The following is a 25,583-nucleotide window of genomic DNA, read 5'->3' as shown; positions in this document are numbered from 1 at the left end:
ATTAGTAATCATTAATTGATTGTTGGGTAGATGTAAACATTAGACATTAGATATTCTTAAAGGGTAAATACATGTTATTGAAATTTAAAGTACAGTTGATCGGGAAATACGATACAACTCCGTAAAATGCAGTAGACCAAATCAACATTACAAAACGATCCACGCATGCTCTGACTGAGTTAATCGACAAAGAAGCTTCAAGGACAAAGCCCTTAAAATTAGAAGAGTTTATAGGCAATCAGCAGGTGAATAAGGTAATATTTCTCTTCAGGTAAGTTAATCTTAATGGTATTCACCGATTTTTGTATTGTCTATTAAAATATAAATCACTGTGTTTAATCGAAATCAGCATGTAATGACTGCCAGACTACATGTAGCAATATACAGTACAGTAACTCTTTCGACTGGGTTCAAAATGCGTTTTGTTGGAGCTCACAAATTAAAGTGAAGACGTTTGACCGAATATTTGAGGGGGCTTAATAACACACACTTTGCCCAGGAATACAGCTTCAAATTTAACTCTATACTCGGCACTCAGGGCCATTGAGCGTTGAAGGTTCTTTATCGTGCCAACGTCTATCGTGACATGGCACCAATGGTGTATTTAAAGGTGGCGTGGAGGGGGGTCCAACTGGTACAAGCTTAAGTCAAAACGGCACCTGGTGAAAACGGCACTTGAGAGCAGTCAAAACGGCACTTTAGAAAGTCAAAACGGCATTTTATGATTTTGAGAATTCGATATTGTTAATACAGGAAACGGATCTTTATATTTCAGGTACCGTTTGAACCATAATTCCGTGGAGGGCACACACATTCTAAAATTTTCAAAGTATGATAAGAATTATGTAAAATTAATAGTGTCATATTTTTGCACAATTCCACTATTTTTTGTGCTTAGTTTTTACTCTTAAAATACATAAAAACCTAAGAGCTTCCGGGGGCTTTGCCCCATGAACCCCCTTCATTCAAAGTATGATATGACTAGTATTGATACATAATTAGTATGATTAGTATTGATACATAATTAACCTATACTACTATTGTGCCTAGTTTTACTCATAAAAATACAAAAAAAAAAACGGGAACTTTCGGGGGTTTGACCCCCTGGGCCCCCACCAGGGCTTCACCCTGAACCAACTGGGGGCCTTAAGGCGGCCCCAGACCCCTTGCCTGAGCGAAGTTATCCACACACACACACCCTTATAACAAATCCTCTATCCACCCACGGGATCTACGTTCTAATAATGAAATAGTGAAGTTAACTAAATGTGATCGATCTCAAGAAAATCTATTCAGTGAAACATATGGAGATAACAAACAGAATTCAATCTCATAAGTCCATTTAAAAACAAAACAAAATAGGAGTAGAGCAAACACGGAACTCTTAAGAATCAGAGTTGGGATCAGGTGCCATGGAAAAGTGTGCATCCCCTACTGACCGGTCACATCCGCCGTATGCTCCTTGTCATGATCAGAAAATAACGGGAAAATCCGTTATCAATCCAGTGTATACATAATGGACTAACAATAAGTATGAAAAAGTAAATCAGCATTTGACTCATTGATAAATTGATTTTTCTGCAAGATCATTGTATCGACCAAAGAACTTACGAAATGATGACTTTTTAAAAAAAAAAAAATGCTGATATTCTTGCTTCATCAATTGCAAATTGTTTATCATTAATTTACCTCGTTTTAGATATTGTTCAACAAATATGCACAAACATGGAACACTGGCAATTCCAGAGGTGGGATCAGGCTTGATCATCCTGTGTTAACGGGGCACATTTACCTTGAGCAGGTAAACAGAACATTGCGTAGAAAAATGAAACATGTCCGAGAACTGACGACCCATCGACAGAATATATATATATATATATATATATATATATATATAAAGCACAATTTACAACAACTCTTAAACTAACATAACTGCCCTAAGTGAAGAAATATTAATATAGAAAGCACAAAGAAATTCACTTTTACATGGATACCCACTTCCGCCCCAGCCCGGGGTTGAACTCTCGACCTTCGGAATCTGTCTCCTAGCAGTGCAGGAACAGCGCGCTAGACCGCTCGGCTATCTAGGCAAGTCAAAAAACTTGCTTTCGATGCCGATGGAATTCTCGCGGCGCTGTCCTACACTACACCGTCATTGAGAATAGAAGTGAGATACAGTTATTTGGACATTAGTTTTAACAGAGGATTGTTACCAATACATGTTGTAATGAAATTAATTATTTATAAAGCACAATTTACAACAACTCTTAAACTAACATAACTGCCCTAAGTGAAGAAATATTAATATAGAAAGCACAAAGAAATTCACTTTTACATGGATACCCACTTCCGCCCCAGCCCGGGGTTGAACTCTCGACCTTCGGAATCTGTCTCCTAGCAGTGCAGGAACAGCGCGCTAGACCGCTCGGCTATCTAGGCAAGTCAAAAAACTTGCTTTCGATGCCGATGGAATTCTCGCGGCGCTGTCCTACACTACACGGTCATTGAGAATAGAAGTGAGATACAGTTATTTGGACATTAGTTTTAACAGAGGATTGTTACCAATACATGTTGTAATGAAATTAATTAATATTTATAAAGCACAATTTACAACAACTCTTAAACTAACATAACTGCCCTAAGTGAAGAAATATTAATATAGAAAGCACAAAGAAATTCACTTTTACATGGATACCCACTTCCGCCCCAGCCCGGGGTTGAACTCTCGACCTTCGGAATCTGTCTCCTAGCAGTCCAGGAACAGCGCGCTAGACCGCTCGGCTATCTAGGCAAGTCAAAAAACTTGCTTTCGATGCCGATGGAATTCTCGCGGCGCTGTCCTACACTACACGGTCATTGAGAATAGAAGTGAGATACAGTTATTTGGACATAAGTTTTAACAGAGGATTGTTACCAATACATGTTGTAATGAAATTAATTATTTATAAAGCACAATTTACAACAACTCTTAAACTGGGCTGGGGCGGAAGTGGGTATCCATGTAAAAGTGAATTTCTTTGTGCTTTCTATATTAATATTTCTTCACTTAGGGCAGTTATGTTAGTTTAAGAGTTGTTGTAAATTGTGCTTTATAAATAATTAATTTCATTACAACATGTATTGGTAACAATCCTCTGTTAAAACTAATGTCCAAATAACTGTATCTCACTTCTATTCTCAATGACCGTGTAGTGTAGGACAGCGCCGCGAGAATTCCATCGGCATCGAAAGCAAGTTTTTTGACTTGCCTAGATAGCCGAGCGGTCTAGCGCGCTGTTCCTGCACTGCTAGGAGACAGATTCCGAAGGTCGAGAGTTCAACCCCGGGCTGGGGCGGAAGTGGGTATCCATGTAAAAGTGAATTTCTTTGTGCTTTCTATATTAATATTTCTTCACTTAGGGCAGTTATGTTAGTTTAAGAGTTGTTGTAAATTGTGCTTTATAAATAATTAATTTCATTACAACATGTATTGGTAACAATCCTCTGTTAAAACTAATGTCCAAATAACTGTATCTCACTTCTATTCTCAATGACCGTGTAGTGTAGGACAGCGCCGCGAGAATTCCATCGGCATCGAAAGCAAGTTTTTTGACTTGCCTAGATAGCCGAGCGGTCTAGCGCGCTGTTCCTGCACTGCTAGGAGACAGATTCCGAAGGTCGAGAGTTCAACCCCGGGCTGGGGCGGAAGTGGGTATCCATGTAAAAGTGAATTTCTTTGTGCTTTCTATATATATATATATATATATATATATATATATATATATATATATTTGCTAACAAGGCTCAATAATGGTCCTTACAATGATTGATATGCCTTTTACATTTTAGGTCACCTATTCTATCTGTTTTCGTCCGTCGTCATGCGTCGTTTGTCGTGTGTTAACATTTGAACATTTTCAGCTTCTTTTCTGCAACCACTCAACCAATTTCCACCAAATTTTACATAAAGCATCCATGAGTGAAGGGGAACATAAATTGTGAATTTCATGGTCCCTGTCCCCCCTTGGGCCTGAGATGAGGCCAAAAACACTAAAATTCGTGCAATTTTTAAAAATCTTCTTCTTTACTCCTAGACATCAAGCATTTAAACTGTTAGCATGAATGTAATGACCATTGAGTCCTCTACCAAAATTGTGAAATTCATTGCCCAAGGTTCAGGGGTTCTAGTGCTAGGATGGGGCTCTATTGATTATATAGTAAAAATGCATTATTTCTTTAAAAATCTTCTCCTGCATAAAATAAACTAACCAAGTACATATTTATGATGAGGAAGAATGCCTTTTGCAAAATTGTGAATTTTATGACCCCAGGGTCAGGGGTTCTAGTGTTAGGGCGGGGCTCTATTGGTTATATAGAGAAAATGCAGAAATTGTTTGAAAATCTTCTTCTCTGCTCCTGGATATTAAGCAGATGAACTACCTATAAAGCTATGATGATAAAGGGCCATTCTTCCTGAATTGTGAATTTCAACGCCCCTGGGTCAGGGGCACCATAGAGAGGGGGGCTCTTATTATCTACTTGAAATGAATTAATTGATTGAAATCTTCTCCTTTGTATTAATCAAATATTTTTGATAAGCAAGGGTGCCTTTTCCAAAATTGTGAAAGAATGACTGCACTTAAGCTATGAGAGTTGGATCCCAATGATTTGCGCAAAATAAAATTACAAAATTCATTAAATTTATGTTTTATAGGTATTAAACAATATCTTAAGAGCAGGTTTTGGTTTATTATATTACATGAAAGTATTAAATAATGCCGAGCGACACTAGCTTTTGAAACAGGGGTCTAACAGTTTTGTCTCATTTCTATTGTTATTCATATGCATACCAGTTTTCAATGACATTGTTTACATCGAGCCGCAACTTGACCATTTTTCTCATTTGCACAGAATGTGTATTTTAACTAAAACTTATACATATCCGAAGGACAATGTTGGTCAAGTTGCGGCTCATATCTAATTTTTAAAAAAAATGTACCCAAACTTCGCTCGAGATAGCTACTAAATTAGCAGGTTATGAGTTTCAGCCCATGTGACCCCTTTGATATTATAATCACTTTTCTCACGTGACATTCAAGTGTTCGACACGCTTTATTGTGTCAGTCGTTGGAAAATTCTTTTCATATCTACATGTACTTCCATCTTCAAAATATTGAAGATCCTTGCGTACATTTTATTAGCGTTTTAAAGTTTACGTTGATTTCTTTCACCATAGTGTTTTTGTTCGGGGTATTTTAAAAGAAAAAGGTATTATTTTGCTGATTACATGCTGTACATATAGCAGTGGCGGATCCAGAAATTTGAAAACGGGAGCCCGACCAGTTTTAGGTCTCAGGGTAGAAGCCCACAGTCATCATTAAAAAAAAACTAATTTTTTATTTTATTTTTACTTACTAATAAGTCCACAATTATTATTCAATACGATTAAGATAAAGTAAAAATATCATTTGTTTTTTAATACACTGTAGGTACGAACACTTAATTATTTTAAGATTTAGTTAATTCGCTGCTTGACAGCAAATAATACATGAGCAGTGAAATTTTAAGCATTCCAATTTTATAAGAACGTTAGATAGAGAAAATTATGCAGTGCTTGATAATGTAGAATCCGAAATTCATTTTTTTAATGCATTGTCCTTTGTACTCTGAATACCGATCAAAACTTTTTTTGAAAATTAACTCTGCCAATAATCAAATGGCAAGGTCATATATGGATTTACTGTGTGTACTTATTTCAGATTATCCTATAGACAGGTTTTAAATTATTTTTCATTTATGCGAAGACAGCCCATTATGTTCAGAAAATAAAATGTATTTCAGTGTCATTTTCATCTACCAATAATTCTCAAAACAGACACTACCAACCTAAGCGTACAAAATGCATACATATACAGTATTTATCACAATTGTGTTTATTTTTATGAACTTTTTGTTTTTTCTCTTAATATTCTGCTCTTTACTAACTTACTCTTACTTACGTGGATACAAATTAATGAAATTGTATGCATGGTTATAAATCATTTATTTTTTGTACAAAATGAACACAAAACCCTCTTCTCGGTCTTTTTTATATATATATATAAAATTATATAATATAAATCAAATACGGAAAACCATGCGCTTATGATCCATTTTCATGCGATTTAAATGTCTCCGCCCCTTTGCTGCGACCTTAAAATCGAAAGCGGTCCAGTTCAATTTTCCAGAATTTATGGGTTAAACATGTTCTTTTCAATAGCGTTGTATGTAATTATTGAAATATGTATGACGAAAAATTATAGAAATAAATGTCAAAAGCATATGCTTGCACATTAATCATAGATTAATTCAGCGATTTATTGTAATGTTAAGCTTCAAATGGGTAGCCGAAAAAGTTCCAAATAACGTCCTTAAGTGCAGTCATTCTTTGTGGACCAAGGGTCAGGGGTTCATGTGTGGTAGTGGCACTATACTGATTATTGCTGAATAGTACTGATAAGTTGAAATGTATTTTTTTGTTCCCCTATTCTGTTTATGGGTATTAAGCAACCAAACTAAAGTGTATAGTTATGATAAGTAATGGTACCTCTTTCAAAATTATGAATGCCATTACAGTTTATTAGTTTAAACATGAACCAAAGTCAATCGTTGTTAAGTTGTTGCATGATGCTCAGGTGACCTATAAGGCCCATGGGCCTCCTGTATTTTGACATATTTTGTGCTGACAAAGTTGTATAATATGTAAATGTCGTATCATCATAGTTTAAGCAAGGGTCACTGAATCTTCCTTGAACTGGTCAACTTAAGAAAATATGACAATAATCTCTTTTAATCGATTTGAAATCATTATCCTATAGAGGAATTTCTATAACGATCATCAAAAATTTTAATTCTAGTTGTCGAGATACAAGACAGATTTAGAGCTCCTAACCTTTCTTATGTAAACAGGTCCATGCCATTTTTTTTACACTTCTATTTACTATTAATACACTAATATATTATATTCGTTCAAAGCAGATAATTTCAATAAAGAAGTTAATTCTAAATACAATTAGACATTTTCTAGTTCTTTGCTGAATTTCATTTTGTTATTTGATATGATATTTTCTTTATGTAAAGAAACACAATGCATCAACCTTGTTTAAATTTTGAAGAACTTGAAGTTCTGTATCTCGGTTGTTAATCATTCTACTACGATTATTGTCAAGATCAAAGAAATGCCGCGCGGACATTATTCTCCAATAAATCAGGAACGTCATCAAAATTATCAGCTCAGAAACACGTTTCAAATCCGTACAATTCAAATGCATATTTGAATGTAGAATGAAATACATGTCGTCTTTTTCAGTCTACACACTGTAAAATGCAAAAAGTTGCTGATGATTAAAGTCTTCAGCTCTTTTACTAAAGGTACTACATGTGTATCTGAATAAAGTCGGAAATGAAAAAAAAATGTCGGAAATGAAAAGCTAATAATTACCAAAAATTCTGGAAATGAAATGTTGCCAAGGAGGTATTCACTCCATGCTTTAGAAGATAAAGCCAATGCAGGGAGATAATTATTTCAATTAAATGCTCCGCTAATTTGGGGAAAGAAAAACTTTCAATTTGATTTTTTTAATATCTTTAGGAACTTTGTGAATCAATTTTATGTCTAAGAGAAAAATTTATGAAGTAAAATTGTTCATTATAAATAGCAATTAAGGATGTTCAGGTATCTTTTAAAAGAAAAAAAATATTTTGACTTGAGGGGTTACAATTGCGACTTATTCTAGTCTATTAAAATATCCCCTTAAGGCCTTTGAATCAAATATATCCCATGCAATTTGTGCACATGTAGGTTTTTTGTTAAGGAAACTGCTTCAAACGAGTCTCAAATAGTTCTTTAATGTCTTGTAAATAAAAGTTATAATTCAAACTACAAAGCACAGACACATGACCTTACTAATTTTTCTTTTCATGAAAAAATTACCCATACCTAATAATAAACAAAGGTAACCATCGGCCGCCATCTTGGATTGTTCGAAGTTGTTCACAACCGTTTGTATTTTCGTCTGAAACTTCGTAAAATAAATTCCCTGCAACCATATTCTTTCTGTTTCCAGTGTTTCTAGGTCTAAGTAAATTTACGGTCAGTGCAGCCAGAAGGTTACCTTTGTTTATTATTAAGTATGGGTATATTTTCTTTTTATTAAAAGAAAAATAAGTAACGCCAAGTGCCTGTGCCACAAAGAACATAACATAACATATATTAACATAAACTCAAAGATAGCAGTACTTGTAAAAACTATCTTGATTCTGTTCATAGAAACTATTCAAGTTTTGGTAAAGTAGGTACCGATATTGAGTTACACACCTCTTTGCAATTTGTTGGCAAAGGTGGTGTATGTATTTTATTTAAAAATTCACTTGATTATTCCATCAAAGAGATACCCTGTTGTAACTCAAATCGCATAATTGGTGTTGAACTTACTGACACTAAGGGGAATGTATTGTACGTTTTTGGAGTCCCAGCAGATAATAATGTAGAGACATACATTCAAGAACTCAATTATGTTGAAAGTTTATACTGTTATTAAGGTCTTCCGTTTCCAACGGAAGACCTTCTACTGATTCTGTTGGTAAAGATTATTAGGGTAAACGGAAGACCTTCTACTGATTCTGTTGGTAAAGATTATTAGGGTCTTCCGTCTCCAATGGAAGACCCTACTATTATTCTATTGTTTCTTTTTCACTTTTATTATTATTATTAGGGTCTTCCGTCTTCAGCGGAAGACCCTTCTCTTATTCTATTGTTTCTTTTTCACTTTTACATTACTGAAGCAAAGGTGTTTATCTCAACCATCTACAACTATAGGGTCTTCTGTCTTCAGCGGAAGACCCTTCTATTATTCTATTGTTTCTTTTTCACTTTTCTTATTCTTCCTTTTTTTCTTTACAAAATTTGTGCAGAAGATTTCTCAGAGTTGATTCATCCGATTTCTTCAAATTTTCAGGGTAGACGTGTTGACATCAAGAAGCTAATTCCGGCAAATAAGTTTAGGGATGTTCACTTCCGGTCCGAAGTTATCGCCCTTATCCAATAACTTTGTAGCAGTCAATATTTTGTTATACAGTAGTGAAGCAAAAATGTTTATCTCACCAATCTTCAACTATAAATTAGAATTTTTATATCGTATGGTACATAATTAGGGGCTACAAGGGGCCAGAATGCTAAATCTTTGACGCTTTATATCTCAAAAGAGAGAAATATTTTGATAAGTAATATTGAACAAAAGATGTTCAAAATAATGTTCTGAACAATATGCAACCTTTCATTTTTTGCTTAACGTCCCCGTTAGGGAGTTCAAGGGTTGGCCCCTAAATATTTCTTTTGCAAATAACTCGAAAAAGAAAAAGAAACTCTGAATAGTTGTTGAACGAAAGTGTTCAAAATCATAAGAGCTTTAAGATGAAATCAAGAAAAAAGGGCTGGGAACTCAAATAAGGGGCCAAGAGGGGCCAAAGGTCTTCTGCCGATAACTCTTTATGAGTTAATATTTTGTAAAACATTACTGAAGCAAAGATGTTTATCTCAACAATTTACAATTATATATTATGATTTTTATGTCGTATGTTACATAATTAGGGGCCACAAGGGGCCAAAATGCTAAATCTTTGATGCTTCATATCTTGAAAGTGAGAAATATTTTGATAAGTTGTAATGAAAAAAAGATTTTCAAAATAATGTTCTGAACAATATGCAACCTTTTATATTTTGCTAGACGTCCCCATTGAGGAGTTGAAGGGTTGGCACCCTAAATATTTCTTTTGCGAATAACTCGAAAACGAATAAGAATCTTTGAATAGTTGTTGAAAAAAAATGTTTAAAATCCCAAGAGCTTAAAGATGAAATCAAGAGAAAAGGGCTGGACACTCAAATTAGGGGCCAAGAGGGGCCAAAGATTTTCAATCGATAACTCTTTAGCAGTTAATATTTTGTAATACATTACTGAAGCAAAGATGTTTATCTCAACAATCTACAACTACAAATTTTGATTTTTGTGCCGTATGGTTCATAACTAGGGGCCACCAGGGGCCAGAATGCTCAATCTTTGACGCTTTATATCTCGAAAGTGAGAAATATTTTGATAAGTAACATAGAAAAAAAGATGTTCAAAATAAAGTTCTGAACAATATGCAACCTTTTATTTTTTTTTCAATTAACGTCCCCATTAGGGAGTTGAAGGGATGGCTCCTAAATATTTCTGCGCAATGCAAATAACTCAAAAATGAAATCGAATCTCTGAATAGTTGTTGAACAAAAACAAAATTCTGAGATCATTAAAATGATATAAAGAAAAAAGGGGCTGATCCCTAATATTAGGGGCCGCCAGGGGCCAAAACTCGAATTTTTAAGTCCTTAATGTTCAATGTCTTTTTACAGATTTTGGAGGCATAATATATTCTTCTTCACAATCTTTATCATTAATTTAGAATCAAAATCTCAATCAAAATCTCATCTCATCTCGTCAAGAATTGGACGGAAGACCCACTGGTTGCTCGCAACGAGATTGTATCTAGTAAGGGTCTTCCGCTGAAGATTGTTTCTTTTTCACTTTTATTATTCTTCCTTTTTTTTCTTACAATTTTTGTGCAGAAGATTTCTCAGAGATATCTCGATCGATTAACTTGAAATTTTCAGGAAAGATGTGTCTTCACCTAAACCTGATTCGTTTTTCTCATTTTTTTTGAAATTCACTTCCGGTCGGAAGTTATCGACCTCTAACCGAAATTTAGAGGGCTTTCTTGTCTAGAGCAGAACTCAAGAACAGTTTAAGCTAGAGCGCTGAAATTTTTACCAAAGATAGAGGACATGTTGCCATTGTGCACCTGGGTCAGGATATTTTCCGGAAGTGCCTAGTATGGAAGCTCGGTAGGGGTCGAAATCTAGGACACGAATCATGAGTGAATTTTCGAGACATTTTGTATCATATCTTTTAAGGTATAAATATTTTGTTAAAGTATACTGAGCGATAATCGTGCAGAATGAAAATCATTAATATAATATCAATAAAAAAGTGCTGACTCATCAAATTAGGGGCCAAAAGGGGCTTAAAGTCTTTTTTCGATTTCTCTTTAACAGTCAATATTTTGTTATACATAACTGAAGCTAAGATGTTCATCTCAACCATTTACAACTAAATGTGATGATTTTTATGTCGTATGGTACATAATTAGGGGCCACAAGGGGCCAGAATGCCAAATTATTTACGCTTTATATCTCGAAAGTGAGAAATATTTTGATGAGCAATATTGAACAAAAGATGTTCAAAATAATATTCTGAACAATATGCAACCTTTTATTTTTCGCTAATCGTCCCCATTAAGGAGTTGAAGGGTTGGCCCCTAAATATCTCTTTTGAAAATAACTATAAAACGAAACAGAATCTCTGAATAGATGTTGAACAAAAAGTGTTATAAATCCTAAGAGCTTTAAGGTGAAATCAAGGAAAGGGGCTAGGCACTCAAATAAGGGGCCAAGAGGGGCCAAAATTTTTCAGTCGGTAACTATTTATTTGTTAATATTCTGTAATACATTACTGAAGCAAAGATGTTTATCTTGACGATCTACAACTATATATTAGGATTTTTATGTCGTATGGTACATATTTAGGGGCCATAAGGGGCCAGAATACTAAATCTTTGACGCTTTATATCTCGAAAGTGAGAAATATTTTGATAAGCAATATTGAACAAAAGATTGATTGATTGTATATTGTTTAACGTCCCTCTTGAGAATTTTTCACTCATATGGAGACGTCACCGATGCCGGTGAAGGGCTTCAAATTTAGACCTATACTCGGCACTCAGGGCCATTGAGCAGTGAGGGTTCTTTATCGTGCCAACGCCTACCGTGACACGGGACCTACGTAAGGTCAAGACCCGTGACTTTCACTTCTAGTGCCGAGCGCTTGGCGAAGGAACAGTCACGACCTTTGTTTACGTCTTAGGTATGACGCGGTGCCGCGATCGAGAATCGAACCCGGGCATCCCGATCACGAAGCGAACGCTCTACCACTAGGCTACCGTGTCCGGTTTGAACAAAAGATGTTCAAAATAATATTCTGAACAATACGCAACCTTTTCTTTTTCGTTAATCGTCCCCATTAGGGAGTTGAAGGGTTGGCCCCTAAATATTTCTTCTGCAAATAGCTCTAAAACGGAAACGAATCTCTGAAGAGTTGTTGAACAAAAAGTGTTCAAAATTCAAAGTGCTTTATTGTGAAACGAAGAACAAGGGGCTGGGCACTCAACTTAGGGGCCAAGAGGGGCCAAAAGTCTTCATTCGATAACTAGTTAATATTTTGTAATACATTACTAAAGCAAAGATGTTTATCTCAACCATCTACAACTAAATATTATAATTTTTATGTCATATGGTACATAATTAGGGACCATTAGGGGCCAGAATGCCAAATCTTTGACGCTTTATATCTCAAAAGTGGAAAATATTTTAATAAAAAGTATTGAACAAAAGATGTTCAAAATCATGTTTTGAACAATATGCAACCTTTCTTTTTTCGCTTAAAGTCCCTATTAAGGAGTTGAAGGGTTGGCCCCTAAATATTTCTTTTGCAAATAGCAAATAACTCGAAAACGAAAAGGAATCTCTGAAGAGTTGTTGAACAAAATTTGATGAAAATTGAGTTTCAAGATGATATGAAGAAAAAAGGGCTGATCCCTAATAATAGGGGCCCTGAAGGGCCAAAATTCGATTTTTTATGTCTTAAATTTTCATTGCCTTTTTACAGTTTATGGAAAATCATTATTTTAGAAAATCTCAATTAAAATATTTTCTTATCTCATCAAGAATCGGACGGAAGACCCACTCGTTGCTCGCAACGAGATCGTATCTAGTTATTATTAAGGTCTTCCGTTTCAACAGTTTTCTCAAAAAGGACTAAACGCAGAAGCATGAAATATTCGGTGCTGATAGAGCAACCTTTGGAGATGTGTATTTGGTATATCTCAACCACCGGAAGTACGAAACCACGACTCTCGCTATGGCCCGAAAATAGTCCTATCAAGTATTTCAAAATTTTTAATACCATTTCTACAATAACTTTTTACCTAGAAATATTTTGTTAAAGCATGTAGAACAAAAGAAGTGTAGAATTTAAAGATCTTTCAAATGATATCTCAAAAAAGGACTGGCCCCTAAAATTGAGGGCCTAGAGGGGCCAAAAGTTTTTCCTGTATATCTCAATATGTGTTGAAAATTTGTAATACCTCAAAGAAGCAAAGTTGTTCAAAATGTCAAGCTAAATCTATCGGTGTCGTTAAAATACGTCCGGCGTCGTCACTTCCGGCCAAACTGGAAGTGGTCAAAAAACGCGTATTTTTGCCGTTCTTGTTAAGTTTTTGGGTAAAATATGTCTATGGGAGCATAAAAATGAATTTTCCTTCCGTCGTCGTCACTTCCAGTTAAACCGGAAGTAGCAAAAATTTGTTTATTTTCGCATTAATAAACATAGCTTTAGAGGATTCAAACCATTTTTTCTCATTTTTGTTAAAAACGAAAGCTACTTCCGGTCAAACAGGACGGAAGACCTACTCGTTGCTTTGCAACGAGCCTTGCTCTAGTTATTATTCTTTTTTTTTCTTTACAATTTTTGTGCAGAAGATTTCTCGGAGATGACTCGACCGATTTACTTCAAATTTTCGGAGAAGGTGTATCTTTATCTAAACCTTATACGCTTTTTTCATTTTTTTTGAAATTCACTTCCGGTCGGAAATTTTCGCCCTTTGATCGAAATTTTGATGACCTCCTTGTCTGTGATGGAACTCAAAAACGTCTCAAGCTAGCAAGCTGATTTTTTCAGGGATGATAGAGGACATGTTGCCCTATTGCAACATGGTCAGGATATTTTCCGGAAGTGCCTAGTATTGAAGCTCGGTAGGGGTCAAAATTTAGGACACGAATTATGACTGATTTTTTGAGACATTTTGCATCATATCTTTTAAAACATAATTATTTTGTTAAAACATACTGAACAACATTTGTGCAAAATATCAAGATCTTTAATATGATATCAAGAAAAATGTGCTGACTCATCACATTAGGGGCCAAGAGGGGCCAAAAGTCTTTAATCGATAACTCTTTAACAGTAAATATTTTGTTAAACATTACTGAAGAAAAATTGTTTATCTAAAAAATCTGCAATTATATATTATGATTGCAATGTCGTATGGTACATTAATAGGGGCCAGAAAGGGCCAAAATGCTGAATCTTTGACACTTTATATCTCAAAAGTGGGAAATATTTTGATAAGCAATATTGAACAATAGATGTTCAAAATAATGTTTTAAACAATATGCAACCTTTCATTTTTCGCTAAACGTCCCCATTAAGGAGTTGAAGGGTTGGCCATTAAATTTTTCTTTTATAAATAACTCGAAACCGAAAGAGAATCTCTGAATAGTTGTTGAACAAAAAGTGTTCAAAATCCTGAGAGGTTTAAGATAAAATCAAGAAAAAGGGACTGGACACTCAAATTAAGGGTCAAGAGGGGCCAAAATTCTTCAATCGATAATTCTATAGCAGTCAATATTTTGATATACATTACTGAAGCAAAAATGTTTATCTCAACAATCTACAACTGTATATTATAAATTTAATGTCGTATGTTACATAATTAGGGGCCACAAGGGGCCAGAATGCTAAATCTTTGATGCTTTATATCTCAAAAGTCGGAAACATTTTGATAAGTAATACTGAACAAAAGATGTTCAAAATAATGTTTTGAACATTATGCAACCTTTCATTTTTCGCTAAACGTCCCAATTAAGGAGTTGAAGGGTTGGCCCCTAAATATTTCTCTTTCAAATAACTAGAAAACGCAAAAGAATCTCTGAATAGTTGTTGAACAAAAAGTGTTCAAAATCTTAAGAGCTTTAAGATGAGATCAAGAAAAAGGGGCTGGGCACTCCAATTAGGGGCTGAGAAGGGCCAAAAGTCTTTAATAGATAACTCTTTAGCAGTTAATATTGTGTTATACATTACTGAAGCAAAAATGTTTATCTCAACAATCTTAAACTATATATTATGATTTGAATGTCGTATGGTGCATAATAAGGGCCCATAAGGGGCCAGAATGCTACATTTTTGACGCTTTATATCTCAAAAGTGGGAAATATTTTGATTAGCAATATTGAACAAAGATGTTAAAAATAATGTTTTGAACAATATGCAACCTTTTATTTTTCACTATACGTCCCCTTTAAGGAGTTGAAGGGTTGGCCTCTAAATATTTGTTTTGCAAATAACTCGAAAACAAAAGAGAATCTCTGAATAGTTGTTGAACAAAAAGTGTTCAAAATCCTGAGAGCTTTAAGATGAGATCAAGAAAAAAGGGGCTGGGCGCTCAAATTAAGGGCCCAGAGGGGCCAAAAGCATTTTTTCGATAACTCTTAAGCAGTCAATATTTTGTTATACACTGCCGAAGCAAAAATGTTTATCTCAACAATCTACAACTATATTTTATAATTTGAATGTCGTATGGTGCATAATAAGGGGCCATAAGGGGCCAGAATGCTAAATCTTTGATGCTTTATATCTCAAAAGTGGGAAATATTTTGATAAGCAATATTGAACAAAAGATGTTCAAAATAATGTTCTGAACAATATGCAACCTTTTAATTTTCGCTATACGTCCCCTTTAAGGAGTTGAAGTGTTGGCCCCTAAATATTTGTTTTGCAAATAAATCGAAAACAAAAGAGAATCTATGAAAAGTTTTTGAACAAAAATGTTCAAAATCCTGAGAGCTTTAAGATGATATGAAGAAAAAGGGTTTGATCCCTAATATTAGGGGCCCAGAGGGGCCAAAAGTCAAATTTTTAAGTCTTAATGTTCAATGTCTGTTTACAGACTATGGAGGCAAAATTGTTTTTTTTTTCACAATCTTTATCATTATTTTAGAATGAAATTCTCAATCAAATCTTATCTTATCATGAATCGGACGGAAGACCCACTCGTTGCTCGCAACTAGATCGTATCTAGTTATTCTTTTTTTTCTTCTACTTCCTAGTCGCCAACTTTGAAGCCTCATATCTCACTCATTTCTCAATTGATTTCGCTCAAATTTTCAGAGGTACTACAAGTTACTAAACTCTCTCAGAATATTGTTAAAAATTTCAAAAAGTCACTTTCGGTTTTGAGTTATTTCCCTTAAAACGAAAATTTATAGGCTTTCGTTTCCAGACAAAGGCTCAGAGACGGCTAAAGCTAGAGCAGAAAATCTACTGATTTTAGATGATACAAAGATTGAAGTTGTGCACATCGGTTTTTGTTTTTCAATTTCTCTATTCAAAATGGCGCTATATAGGGGTCAAAAATCAGAACGCTTAAAAGAGCAAAAAATTACTCTTATTTTGCTTTTTATCTTCTAAACTAAAAATATTTTGTTAAAATATATAGAACATAATTTGTGCAGAATTACAAGATCTTTCAAACGATGTCTCGGAAAAAGTGCTGGTCCATTAAATTAAGGGCCAAGAGGGGCCAACAGATTTTCCTTTATATCTCAAAAACTATTGAGAATTTGTTATACGTCAAAGAAGCAAAGTTGTTCAAAATGTCAAGCTCAATCTACCGAGGTCGTCGAAGTACGTCCGGCGACGTCACTTCCGGCCCAAACCGGAAGTAGTCGCAAAACACATATTTTGCCATTCTTGACAAGTTTTTGGGTAACATCTGTCACTGGGGGGCATAAAAATTAAATTTCCATCCATCGTCGTCACTTCCGGTCAGACGGGAAGTAGCACAAATGGCTGATTTTTGCATTAAATAACATAGAGTTTGAGGATTTAAACAATTTTAGGACGTTATTACTTATTTTTGTAAAAATGAAAGTTACTTCCGGTCAAACAGGACGGAAGACCTTCTTGTTGCTTTGCAACGAGCTTTGCTCTAGTTATAGATCTTATGGTGATGTTATCATAACTGGTGACCTTAACAGTAGTATTTTAAGCCATTTCAATACAAATGCTACAAAATCCAAACTGCTGATAGACTTAGTAAACAAATGTGAACTTTGTATGCCTGTTAGAGATTGTCCCTAAAAAAAAATGCTTGACTATGTTCTGTTTAACAAACGTATGTTAGACTCATTACTCTCCTATCGAATTTTTCGAGGTGACTTTTGTAATACATCTGATCATTTACCTATATTAGTCTCATTTAAGTTTGAACACCCTCGCTACTGTCTACAAACCACGAATTTAAAATTACCGCCTTTGCACATAGCGACCTCTAACGATTTAGACTGCTATAGGTCATCTATGCAGCCTGAGCTTGGCAATATGCTAGAGTCTGAAATATTTTCAGTTGCTGATATGAACTGCTTTTATCAAAAACTTTGCAACATTATTATCAATGCTTAAAATAAATACATTCCTCAACTCAAACTCTAAAACGCCGTAAAGCCCTCGGACCAGACCTTATTACCTACGAGCATCTAATTTTAGGTGGCGATCACGTGATTCAATGTATCGCGAAACTCTTCATCTCCATTATACACCTTGGGAAAATAACAGAATTCTGGAAACAAGGATTCATCGTGCCTCTATATAAAGGTGGAGACAAACCAAAAACATCTTGTGCTAGCTATAGGCATGTTGCTTTACTATCATGCTACCTTAAAATTTTTGAAAATGTAATACATTCGAGAATTCGAGATCATATCATCAAACCTGACCATTTTCCCTGCAAACAACAGCAAGGATTCCAAAAACAACTTGGTTGCTTAACCGCCTCGTTTAACACACAAGAAACAATTTTTCATAATATCGAGCAAGGCAGCAATGTCTATATCAGCTTTCTAGATAGCTCGAAAGCTTTCGACACGGTATGGAGACAAGGCCTCCTCGTTAGACTATACGAACTAGGTATTTCGGGTAAGCTCTGGTCAATCATGAATGACTGTAACACTGATACATCTAGTGCAATCGTCGTTAACCAAAAACAGTCCAAATGGTTTCCAGTCTTACAAGGAGTGCGACAAGGTGGAGTTTTGTCATCTTTTTTTATATCTTGTGTACATCAATGAACTTGTTACCAGCCTTGAAAAATCTAGCATAAATACCGGCATTTTGGGGATAACTAGTAATTGTTCTACATTAGCAGATGATATTGCATGCATTGGAATAACCCCAGCTGCCTTACAAAATATGCTGAATAAATCACACGAATATTCTAGAATTTGGCGCTTTTCATGTAATGCTCAAAAATCATCCATACTACAGATCCGTTCTAAAGGCGCAAAATTAGATCCAGACTGTACTTAGATACTAGGTAACATCACAATCCCTTGTTCCCAAACTTATAACCATCTAGGGATAATCATTAACAATAAGCTTAACCTCTCGCATAGGATTCTTTCAGCGTGTCGCAAAGGACAGAAATCATATTATGCGCTGAACAATATTGGATCGATCTATCTTAATCCGCTCACTTTATCTCATCTGTATAAGTCAGTTGTGCTACCCACAGTCCTCTACGGTTGCGAACTATGGAACAACTTTTCTACAAGTGATTATCAACGCCTGAATGTTTTTCAACATTTCGTTTGTGAAAATGCTCAGAATCTCCCCACAAAGACAAGATCCGACAGCTGTGAAAGTACTTTCAATGTTCTACCTATCAAATTCGAAACTGATGTCCGTAAACTGCTTTTTCTCGGGCGACTTTGTCGCATGGATCACCGTTCTCTCCCTAAGAAAGTCTTTTTGACACGTTTATATTCATTTTTGGAAGGCATATCCACAAAACAACTTGGTTTCATACCTGATGTTTTCTCAATTTTATCCGTTTATGATCTTACCGAATACCTGTGCACCTGGCTCACAAATGGTTCATTTCCAATGAAACATGTCTGGAAAAAGATTGTGAGATCCGCAGTATCAAAACATTGTAAATCACAACGGGACAATAGAATGCTGAAAGACAGTGATTTTCACCGCTCCCTGTCTATAACCCAGAATCAGAGACCCTCTTTTATATGGACAGTTCCTTCCAACTCTTATGAAATCCAGTTGTGTAAATTTATTTGTAAACTCATATCCAGTCCTCCTGATAAGACTCCAGACATCTGCAGATTTTGTGGCAAAATCTTTCTAGATATATTCATGCATATCACCTGCTCTTGTTCGCTAACTGCAACTCTACGTAATTGCTTATGGGAAGACATTTCTAACAACTTTGACGTCCACCTCTCTGCAGAAATCTGTGCAATGGCAGATGACGAAATATTTGCTCTCCTTTTTGGACGCGATTCCGTTCACTTGCTATCTGAAGAAGATGTCCGACAGTTTAAAATGAACAATTTTCGTTTCATAAGAAATGTTGCCACGTGGTACAACCGAGCCCTTCCAATTCTCTAGCAAATTGTCAGCGGACCACACACACACACACACACACACACACACACACACACACATTCCTAGTGGCCTTCAGTTTACAAGTTTGTGAATATAGAAATTTTATTTCCATATTTATCTATTTATTTTTTTATATTTAATCTTTTCATTTATTTTCCTATACCTTTTTTTCTATTTTGCTCGTTTTGCTATTTATTTGCATGTATTGTCTTCATTGTATATATTGTCATGTTGTATGCTAACCTTATTTTGTATTTGTCCTTGATTGCATATTTTTGAATTCATCTTTTTGCATAATCCTCTAATGAGGGAAATAAAGGATGAATGAATGAATGTCAAGTTAATTGTAATTCAAATAATTACTTTTTGAGTTAATTGACCTCATCCCTGGTATTTATACGTTTTATCACTGACGCATTACAGACGTGTTTCCTACCCGACTTCCTGTAAGTGATTACATAAAAAAAATTGACATGAGACATTTTCAAAGTGTATAAAACATTATCCATTCTATTTTACAAAAAAACTTATACTTATTTTTTTTCCTATTTTTAAATTTATATGGGTGCAATTACTAGTCCCAAGAAAACCATTGAGATATGGGAAGTTAAGGCGAGTTACGTTCGTTCATAAGATGTCGGTTTTTCTCTAGTAATCGGCTAATTATAATATGTATGAACTAAATCTTTATTAGACTGAGGTTCCTCTTTGATTGCACGTACATTAATAATCTTTTCCTTCTAGATTGGCGTCCCTCTTTGACCTCAAAATATGGCCAGCTCGCCGTATGCATCGACAGAGGAGACGACAAACCTTAACCGAGTGTGTCGACTTCTACTGGGTCCGTGTACTGATCAACTTCGTTTTGCATTACGTAGATACGTTCATCCTGCATCCCTGACTGTTACCATACGTCCGATAAAACATAAAATTTTACCTTTCTTATCAAAAAAACAAGAACGTCTTGTTTTACCAGAAGGTACTACTAGATATAGGGGCAATTATGATGATATGGACATCTCCTTACTTTACACAATGTTAAGAAGCATGTGGTTGGTACATGGAATACCATGGATGTATAATCATGATAAGGTCAAACATGAATCTGCTCATATAGAAAGTATTCATTTTGTCAGAAATAAATGTGGTGGGCATGCTACGAAAGACTATCTTTCACATACAGAATTTAAAACCTACTGGTCGACCCTCAGATCAGCTGTCGAAAACCTTGATAATATTTACAAAACCAATTACCTGGAAGGTGTTAAATTTCTATTAACTGAAGAAATGGACCCAGTACAAGGCCAACGTTACCGAGAAGAAATAAGGAAACAATATGAAGAAGAACAAAAAACAAAGGAAATGATTGGTAAACTCACAAGTAAGTTAAATTATGGATTTATCATGAAAGAAAATAAATAGGTAAAGTGCACTGATAATAGCAGTACCAACACTATAACCTTTAAAAAGTCATTCCCTTTTTTACAAAACATTTTCTTATGTTTTACACATGTAAACTTAAACATTTTTATTGATAAAATACAATGTTTAGCTCCGATCCTCAGCCAGGAAGGACAACTCTTTAATTCATAATTTAATTAAAAGTCTCAAAATGATGCTTGAAAATTAAATCTTTTCATGCAACTATTTTCATTATATGCCTCTCTATTTGTTTAAAGGTTATTTGAAGTTCTCAGAAAGGTCTGATTAAAAGTTTTACCCCGTAATAGCATTTTATTATAGAATTACATATATCAAGAAAATAAAGTTCATTTTAATCTAACCATAGATACCAATGTTTCTTAACATTCTATGAAATTAGAAATGATTTATGGAGCTTTGCAATGACAGGGGAATTTTTATACACTTTGTAAAATGGTTGAAGTAAACAAAAGAAACAAGCATTCTGAGAGTATTGCATAAGCAATACATGTCCCCTACCGGATTCCCCTTTTTCTTCAGGATGTCATTTTTTAATGTGCAAAAGTCATGTCCAAGGTTAAGCTGAAAGATTTTCAAGTTGTAAATGCCTTAAAACTAATAAAATAATCAAAATTAAGATGACAATTCAACTCATTTATCCATCGTCTTTTCCTCGCTTCATATTTTTGTCGACAATCGGAAGTTAGCGCAGTTCGAACCCGATCTTAATAAGCGATTATGAAAAATATTCAAAATGCCATAATTCTGTCAAAAATCAATGAAGCGTCGCGAAATTCAAACTTGATCTGTAACTCATTAAGATACATTAACGTACCAAAATTCAGCTCAATATCTGCAAGCGTTTAGAAAAAAAGTGCGGAAAACCAAGTGGGACAGACTGACAGGGACAGACAGACGGACGGACGGACGGACGGACGCAGAGGAAACCTATAGTCCCCTCCGGTTTCACCGGTAGGGGACTAATTAAAGAACATTATTTGTATAAAAATTGTAGAATTTCTTCAAAAGCCTGGATATCAATGATTTTTATTTTTGAAATGATCGAATTTGAATTGGAAAATGCATAGCAGGTGTTTTATTCGCAATTCTTGAAAATATATTTGAGATTTACTAATTTTCTCTATATTTTATGATTAACTTGAAAGATGGAGATTAAAGAATTATTATGGGTAAAAATACGTTACTTTGAAAATTCAGAGACATTTTTGTAAGCAATTTCAGTCAATGATAGATTTTCAGAACCTGAGGATCGAAGTACCTTAGGTTGAGAACCTTTCTTCAAAAAATATATTGATAAAAGTAGGACGAACAAAATTACCTTAGAAAACATTATCTGTTTTGCAGAAAAAATGGAGAAAACAGGGAAAGAAGTGAGTGCGATACCAGTGCATTATCATAGGCAAAAATCATACAATTCTATACTTGTCATGTATTTTGATTTAATGTCAGAGCAAAGCATACTGCAAATAGACAATGCAAATAATTATGAATATCTTAATAAACTAGTTCGTGAACTTGCACGTAAAATAGAATATGGATTTTCCATGGAAAGGAAAATCTTTAAAAGTAACTGATAATGGTAGTGCGAACAAAATTACCTTAGAAAACATTATCTGTTTTGCAGAAGAAATGGAGAAAACAGGGAAAGAAGTACAGGAAACGAAGGGTAAAGTATTAAATTACAATTTCATATACTGTAATTCATAATACAATTTATTACAATTTTACCCGTGAAATACTGTAATATAAATAGAGAATATTGCAAACTGAAATCCATATCATATGTCATATCAGCCCGAGGGCCGGAGGCCCGGGGGCTGATAAGGGGCCTGAGGGCTGATGTGACATATGATATGGATTTTAGTATGTAGTATTCTATTTATCATATATTTAAAACATTTAATATGCGAGTTTACATATAGTCATTGAAGAATGTTTCCTGCTTGTTTATGAAATTTTTCTTTAAAATGTCATAGAACCAATTTTAGGTAACTGACAAAAAAAAAAAATAAAGCTACAAAGGTCATTGAAGAATTATTTCACATGAATATTTAAATAAAATTAAGTAAATTAACTTTTAAACTGAATACAAACGTTACTTCCGGTTTGATATGGATTTTCGGCCCGTCGGTCCGATACGTGATATGGTTTTTTGGACCGGTCCGTGATATGGGGTATTGTGACGTCACCCGTATCACACCGTGCAGAATTGGTATATTTACTACTAAGTATATGATAATTATTCATTGAATAAAAAATGATATCCTGTCACAGTTTAAAAGTATATCAAAATGATATCCTCTCACAGTGTCAGAAGTGCGGGAAAACTCTAAATTTCCCCTTCCCAAAACGAAGTTTGTTGTAAAAAAAACCTTCTTTGACCTAATTTGAGATAGATAGAAATAAATAAACCATTCTGACAGCGAATTAAACTGTCAAATTTTCAAAAAATATGTTGCTAAATCCACGTTTATAGTGTTTTCACTTCACTAGCCATGACGTCTCAACCGCTCAACTATGGCGTCATGTAACCTTTGAATGTATTACAAATAGACATAGGAAAAGGGAAAAGTAAAAAATATTAAATGAAATAAATAAAAAAATTCAATGTTTTTTAGTTGAATATGGAATATTATATGGAATTCCACATTCAACTACAAAACATTGAATATCCTCTATATATATAATGGATTATGTTGAAAATTACGCCATACGATGAGCCAGATACGAAAAAGAAGACGTTGATACCTTGTAATAATGAATTAAGTGTATCAAATCCATGTAAAAACCGTTCGATTTTCGTTTCCAGCGCCGCGTCAAACCTAAGACGTAAAATAGGTAGTGACTGTTCCTTCACCAAGCGCCCGGCATCAAATGTGAAAGTCACGGGTCCTTCGGATATGACCTTTAAGACGAAAGTCCCGTGTCACGGTAGGCGCTGGATCGATAAAGAACCCTCACTGCTTAATGGCCCTGAGTGCCGAGTATAGGTCTAAATTTGAAGCCGTTCATCGGTATACGGTGACGTCTCCATACGAGTGAAAAATTCTCGAGAATTAATTCTACAAGTGGTAATCCTACTTATACTCATACTTCCCTTTCTAAGGAAGAAATTTTTCAAAATCACCTGTCAGTTTTGAATACTTTTAATATTCCACAGAGCCAAAATGAATTTGAACTACCTTATATATATTAGATTCCGAAACCTTCATAAGAATCCTTACAAAGATACATTACAGGTTCTAGTAAATGTTCAACCAAGCCTCTTTCGTTACTCCTCACTAAGATATTGACAGTAGTGAAGGAAAAACTTCAAGAGTACTGTGCAACTATATATTCTAGAAGTGGTGTGAATCAGATGTGGATACTTAAAAATTCTAAAAAAAAACTTTTGGACAATTTGAAATCAGAAGATTTTACAAAAATCAACAGCTTAAAAACTTACGACTTTTCAACTTTATACACAACAATCCCCCACGACAAATTAAAATCCAGGCTTTTTGATATCATTAACAGCTGCTTCTTCAATAAAAATGGAACTCGTAAATTTGCTTACCTCGTCATTGGTCATTTGCAAAATTATTTTTTAAAAAAGATTCTGATTGCACACATAAGTACTCTGAAGTTGACATCAAGAAGATGTTTGAGTTTCTGATTGACAATATCTATGTGGTTTTTGGAGACCAGGTATTACAACAATCTATTGGAATTCCCATGGGTACAAATTGCGCTCCGTATTTAGCAGACTTATTTTTATATTCATATGAAGCAGAATTTATGCAAAATCTTATGTGTGAAAAGACGAAAACACTTGCTGTAGCCTTCAACTCGACATTTAGATATATCGACGACGTTTTGTTAATTAATAATGATAATTTCAATTCCTACGTCGATACGATATATTCTGGTGAGCTTGAGATAAAAGATACCACAGAGTCCGACAGTTCTGCTTCATATTTGGATGTTTTACTTGAAAAAGACATTCATGATAATCTAACAACCAAGCTATATGATAAACGTGATGACTTTAACTTTTCTATCGTCAACTTCCCTTACTTATGCATTAATATACCTTCATCACCTGCATACGGAGTACATATATCTCAGTTGATTCGCTACGCAAGAGCATGCTCTACCTATGAACAATTTCTTATACGAGGTAAATTATTGACAAGCAAGTTGATGAAACAAGAATATCAGCAGTTTCGTTTAAAGTCATCATTTCGTAAGTTCTATGGTCGAGACGATGACCTTGTCAGCAAATACAATTTATCATTGAGTCAAATGCAGACTGACGTTTTTCATACCAATTGTTAGTCCATTATTTATACACTGAATTGACAACGGATCACCACCCGTTATTTCCTGATCATGACAACGAGGACACGGTGGATGTGACCGGTCGGCAGGGGATGCTCACTTCTCCATGGCACCTGATCCCACCTCTGAGGTTTCGGAGGTCCGTGTTTGCTCTGCTCATATTTTGTATATTGTTTAATGGACTTTGAGATTGAATACTGTTCGTTATCTCTATATCTTTCGAGAGAAACATAAACAATATACATTCAATCAATCAAAGAACCTTGAGGTACATTGAGAGGTATAAAATGAAAATTGTTGCATGAAAACGTTAAATTTTCTAGCTTCATTTTGAGACTTTTTAAATCAAATTCAAAAATAAACAGTTATCCTACCTGGGTGAGGATCGGAGCACCTTAAAGGAGACTACTTATATTACTG

General features: G+C 34.7%; 1 protein-coding gene across 1 annotated transcript; it reads left to right on the top strand.

The window, feature by feature from the left end:
• The first annotated feature begins 1,738 nt into the window (after nt 1-1,738).
• On the top strand, nt 1,739-22,550 carry LOC134272323 (uncharacterized). Its single transcript, XM_062754568.1, has 3 exons — nt 1,739-1,801; nt 20,145-20,781; nt 22,468-22,550. The coding sequence occupies exons 2-3, from the start codon at nt 20,172-20,174 to the stop codon at nt 22,548-22,550; spliced, it is 693 nt and encodes a 230-aa protein (XP_062610552.1). The 5' UTR covers nt 1,739-1,801; nt 20,145-20,171.
• The last annotated feature ends 3,033 nt before the right edge of the window (nt 22,551-25,583 follow it).

Source organism: Saccostrea cucullata, unplaced genomic scaffold, assembly GCF_032062105.1.
Source record: "Saccostrea cucullata isolate Sc308-1 unplaced genomic scaffold, CSIRO_AGI_Scuc_v1 ctg922, whole genome shotgun sequence".
Lineage (NCBI taxonomy): Eukaryota > Metazoa > Mollusca > Bivalvia > Ostreida > Ostreidae > Saccostrea > Saccostrea cuccullata.
The sequence above is the reverse complement of the archived record's forward strand: the minus strand, read 5'-3'. Positions and strand labels throughout refer to the sequence as shown.